Source organism: Medicago sativa, chromosome 3 (assembly GCF_051527215.1).
Source record: "Medicago sativa cultivar Bolivia chromosome 3, Bolivia_mono, whole genome shotgun sequence".
NCBI classification, from domain to species: Eukaryota; Viridiplantae; Streptophyta; class Magnoliopsida; order Fabales; family Fabaceae; genus Medicago; species Medicago sativa.
The window spans coordinates 86,982,810-86,988,809 of NC_140751.1; the positions used below are offsets into that span (position 1 = coordinate 86,982,810).

General features: G+C 34.0%; 1 protein-coding gene across 1 annotated transcript; it reads right to left on the bottom strand.

Annotated features, from left to right (window-relative positions):
- Positions 1 to 1,418: 1,418 nt before the first annotated feature.
- On the bottom strand, positions 1,419 to 2,445 carry LOC146941405 (uncharacterized). Its single transcript, XM_085749952.1, has 2 exons — positions 1,803 to 2,445; positions 1,419 to 1,554 (listed from the first exon to the last, which is right to left on the bottom strand). Exons 1-2 carry the CDS (start codon positions 2,443 to 2,445, stop codon positions 1,529 to 1,531), a joined length of 669 nt encoding a protein of 222 aa, XP_085606078.1. The 3' UTR covers positions 1,419 to 1,528.
- Positions 2,446 to 6,000: the final 3,555 nt, after the last annotated feature.

The following is a 6,000-nucleotide window of genomic DNA, read 5'->3' on the forward strand; positions in this document are numbered from 1 at the left end:
CACGGGGCTGAAAGTCTCATCACAATCCACACCTGCAACCTGTGACCTGCCATCACCTACAAGACGAGCCTTATATCGCTCAAATGAGCCATCAGAATTTTTCTTATGTCTAAAAATCCACATACATCGAATAAGATTAGCATCACAAGGACGAGGAACTAAATCCCACGTCTTATTTCTAGTAAGAGCATCAAATTCAGATTGCATTGCGGATTTCCAATTCGGATCGGATAAGGCTAGTTTGGGGTTTTTAGGTATGGGAGAGATGGTGTGATCGGAGTGAGAGATTGATAAGTTAAAAATCTTGCGGGGTTTTACAATGCCTTTCATGCTACGGGTAGTGATGGTTCGTGTACATGGAGGTGGATGCGGTTGGATTGGTGATGGTGGGAGAGAGGAAGGTGTAGTGGACGAGCTAGTCGGAGAGGCAGTATATGGGGACTGTTGGTTTATTGATGAGATTGGTTGATCAATTTTAGTTGTTGGTGTTGATTGGTTGTGTGTTACAGGTGGTAATATTTGATGTTGCCACTGATGTATAAGGTAAGGGTGTGGGTCATTATCTAGGAATTGATAAGAGTTCGGCGAGGGGGAATGCATCTTGGTGAAGGGAAATTGAGTTTCATCAAAGATAACATGCCTTGAAATTATTAATTTTCTGTTTGACAAATCATAACACTTGTAACCTCTATGATTCGAGGGATAACCCAAGAAGACACACGGAGTAGAGCGGGGTTGTAATTTATGAATGGTGGGTGACGGGAATAAGGGATAACATAGACAACCAAAAGCTCTTAGATGTGTGTAAGTGGGATCACGGTGATATAAGAGTTGTGTTGGTGACTGATTTTTAAGTGTTTTACATGGGAGTATGTTTAACAGATAAGTTGCCATGTGAAGAGCATGATGCCAAAATGACAGGGGAACATAAGAATGAGCTAGCATAGTGCGTATCATATTATTAATGGTTCTTATTTTGCGCTCCGCTTTCCCATTTTGTGAGGATGTGTGGGGACAAGAGAAACGAAAAATAAGGCCATGATCAGTGCAATATTTTTTAAAAAGCTCATTATTATATTCGCCGCCATTGTCACATTGAAAAGTTTTGACTTTTTGCAAAAATTGGGTTTGAATGAGTTGAGTAAGTGACTTGAACGTTTCAAACACATGAGATTTTCTGCTAATAGGAAAAGTCCACAAGAAATTTGTAAAATCATCTAAAAATAAGACATAATATTTATGACCAGCAGAACTTAAAATTGGAGACGTCCATAAATCACTATGTAAAATGTCAAAAGGCATCAACGTCATAGTTTGAGAATCAAAAAATGGCAATTTAACCTGTTTGCCTAAAACACAAGAGTCACAAACAACAGAAGAATTAAAAGGTTCACAACATATGAACTTATTTTTGCGAAGGGAATTCAAAACAGACACGCCAGGATGACCAAGACGACTATGCCAAAGACTGGATGTGAGACCGGCAAAACTGAAAGGACTGGTAACTGGATAAAGATCTCCACGACTATCACATCTGAGAAGGGTGATCCCCGTCTGAAAATCAGAGACAGTAAAACCAAAAGGGTCAAAAGAAATAGAAACATTGTTGTCAGTGGTGAGTCGTCTCACAGAAATTAAATTTTTAATAATTTTTGGGGCATGCAGGACATGGTTAAGGTGAAGGGGTTGGTGAGATGTGGTTATTTGTGTGTGTCCGGTGCCGTGAATTGGAATTCCATGACCATTGCCAACAATAACTTTCTGATTTGAATTACTTACAGGAAGATAAGACGAGAGATTACCTTGTGATGCGGCCGTGTGAGATGTTGCACCAGTATCCATGTACCACTGATTGTCAGGAGTCTGGAGTGACATGGTGTGCATTGCTGTCTCAATGTCTGTCGGTATCTGAGATGAGGTAGATGCTGCATACACCTGAGGACGCTGTCCTAGAATGCCTGGCTGCTTAGGAGGACCAACAGGGCGTGTCCACTGAGAGGTGGGATACGGACACGGTGGCATAGCCCATGGTGGTGGAGTCCAACCCCATGGTTGCCAGGTTGGGTACTGCTGTTGCTGTTGCCAAAGAGGAGCGGACCAAGGTGATTGGGCGTTGGGAGCTCCAGACTGAGGTGCACTGCGGTTACCACGTCCCCCTCCACGACCCTGGTTGCCACGGGAGCGAGAACGGTTACCGGGGCGGCGGTTGCCACGCTGAGAGGTGTCTTCAGTAAGTTTCGGCTGAGTGGTGTGCATGGCAGCATGAGAACCTGTGTTTGCCATTTTAGCCATACCGGCTTCTTCTAAAGTGAGCATGGAGCGAGCCTGATAGAAAGCAGGAAGAGGATTACTCTGGCGAATCAAAGTGGCAACACTGCGGTAAGCTTTTGGGTTAATTTTAGCTCTGATACCATGTAAGATAATGAAAATGGTCCTCTTTCTCATTACTGAATCAGATGTACATATACAAGTGTAGGTCAACTATCTAATTATGTTAGAGCATAATTACAGGGAAATCATATCAAAACTAATTATGGCAAATATTCTATTCTATCATCCTTGCTTGTTATTTTTGAATTTTGAGACTTTCTAAAAGGTATTTATCGAGAAACATTGTCTGGAAATTATCCCAATCTAACTTATTTCTAATACTAATAACAATGTTAAGAAAAATTGCCAACCCTAATTCTACTACTCTTTGGTGCCAAAGATGCTTTGTTGTTATTGGTCCACATGATTTTGTAACTCACCATTTGAGCTTTGTAACTTTCCACTATCTATTCTTACATCTTTCAACTACATGGCTGTTTTTGCCAAAGATGCTTTGTTGTTATTGGTCCACATGATTTTGTAACTCATCTATTTACTAAATATTTCCATTTACATATATTAATTCTTATATTTATTATGTAACTCACCATTTGAGCTTTATAACTTTCCACTATCTATTCTTACATCTTTCAACTACATCTGACTGTTTTTTTTGTACGATGTATTCATCTACAAGTAGTACTAACTCATTCATTTAAAAAAATAAAAAAAAAAATAAACGGTCGGTTACATTTCCATTCATATGTAAATAACAATTAATTATTGTTTGTACCAAAAAAAATAACAATTAATTATTGTAACTCCTTTTATTTTTATACCATCACTATAGGATGTGTCCCTTTACATTCCTCCACGTAAAACCTAAAAAAATGTTAGGCTTTAAATCATCTTAATTCCCTTATTTCCCTTTCACGTATATAATCAACACGAATCTCTCATATTTTAATTCCCTTATTTCCCTTTCACGTATATAACCAACACTAATCTCTCATATTCCTTTTTTACTCATTATATGTTGCATTTGATCATTTTCCTCCTGATCTTTTGGCTTTACCACCAGGTTTGTTGTTGATGTCAATGACACAAAGTAAGCTATTTTCTACGTTTTTTTTAACCATGTTATTCAAGTGTTCTAATCTTATTGTATAATCTTTACTTTCACAGGCTGCGAGTAGTTAAAAACAAAGGTACGCATCCCTTTGTGGATGATTTCTCTAATATGCTAATTGATGAGAAGGTATTGGTTGTTCCTGTTAAATTGACCATATGGTTAGGTTATGTAATTATCTATACTTATCCTCTTTCATTTGTATTGCTCAGTTTATTCTCTTATATGAATATGATGTTGTTTAAGAAATTAAGAAATTTCTTAGTTGTTTCAAGTGTTTATTTCTAATATTTTTCTCTATGATTCTAAGAACTCCAACTCAATACACATGAAGGCCACAAAGGAAATAAATAGGAAATCAAAGTAGAATGCATTTAGATTTGTACCAAAATAATCTCATGGTCAAGTAATGTAATTTCCTACTTCTTATGAATTGAATTGAGCGATGACAACTTATGTTAGTCTTAACATAATTCGTTGCAAGTGGATTTATCGTGTAACATAATTTTCTACTTATTCCGAAGTTAATTGAGTGATGACAACTTATATTAGTCTAACATAAATCGTTACATGCGGATTTCTTTATTAATATATATTGCGCCTTCTACAAGAGGAATCACATTTTGTATTTTTTTAAAAATTGGCAAAGATGTATTTAAAGAACTCCGATCCAAGCACAAGATGTTCCCAAATAATAGTGACGACAACTTATATTAATCTAACATAAATTTTTGCACGTGGATTTCTCTCTCTCTCTCTCCCTCCCTCTCTCTCTCTCTCTCTCTCTCTCTCTATATATATATATATATATATATATATATATATATATATATATATATATATATATCACCATTTGAGCTTTGTAACTTTCCACTATCTATTCTTACATCTTTCAACTACATCTGGCTGTTTTTTTTGTACGATTTATTCATCTACAAGTAGTGCTAACTCATTCATTTAAAAAAATAAAAAAAATAAATAAACAGTCAGTTACATTCCTATTCATATGTAAATAACAATTAATTATTGTTTGTACATAAAGAAATAACAATTAATTATTGTAACTCCTTTTATTTTTATACCATCACTATAGGATGTGTCCCTTTACATTCCTCCACGTAAAACCTAAAAAAATGTTAGGCTTTAAATCATCTTAATTCCTTTATTTCCCTTTCACGTATATAACCAACACTAATCTCTCATATTTTAATTCCCTTATTTCCCTTTCACGTATATAACCAACACTAATCTCTCATATTCCTTTTTTACTCATTATATGTTGCATTTGATCATTTTCCTCCTGATCTTTTGGCTTTACCACCAGGTTTGTTGTTGATGTCAATGACACAAAGTAAGCTATTTTCTATGTTTTTTTTAACCATGTTATTCAAGTGTTCTAATCTTATTGTATAATCTTTACTTTCACAGCTGAGAGTAGTTAAAAACAAAGGTACGCATACCTTTGTGGATGATTTCTCTAATATGCTAATTGATGAGAAGGTATTGGTTGTTCCTCTTAAATTGACCATATGGTTAGGTTATGTAATTATCTATACTTATCCTCTTTCATTTGTATTGCTCAGTTTATTCTCTTATATGAATATGATGTTGTTTAAGAAATTAAGAAATTTCTTAGTTGTTTCAAGTGTTTATTTCTAATATTTTTCTCTATGATTCTAAGAACTCCAACTCAATACACATGAAGGCCACAAAGGAAATAAATAGGAAATCAAAGTAGAATGCATTTAGATTTGTACCAAAATAATCTCATGGTCAAGTAATGTAATTTCCTACTTCTTATGAATTGAATTGAGCGATGACAACTTATGTCAGTCTTAACATAATTCGTTGCAAGTGGATTTATCATGTAACTTAATTTTCTACTTATTCTGAAGTTAATTGAGTGATGACAACTTATATCAGTCTAACATAAATCGTTACATGCAAATTTCTTTATTTATATATATATATATATATATATATATATATTGCGCCTTCTACAAGAGGAATCACATTTTGTATTTTTTTAAAAATTGGCAAAGATGTATTTAAAGAACTCCAATCCAAGCACAAGATGTTCCCAAATAATAGTGACGACAACTTATATTAATCTAACATAAATTTTTGCATGTGGATCTCTCTCTCTCTCTCTCTCTCTATATATATATATATATATATATATATATATATATATATATATATATATATATATATATATATATTGCTACTCACAAGTTGTTTTTTAATCATCAAATATATTTTAAAAGAACTCAAATCCAAACACAAGATGTACCCGATTAAGAGATAAAGATATATAAAAATATACTCTAGCTGGAAAAATAAAAAAACCCATATAATCAAAATAAGAAAGCTACTAAGTAACAAAAATAGGGAGATGGTGTGACGACAAAAAAAAAACAGTGGAATAAAATGACTAAGAATATATTGACTTTTTTTACATTCCTAATTTTAATTATATGACATAGGTAATTGAACAATTGTAGTTTTTTTTTTTTTTTTGGGAATTTTCAGGTGTGAATCACATATTCTATTATAAAAAA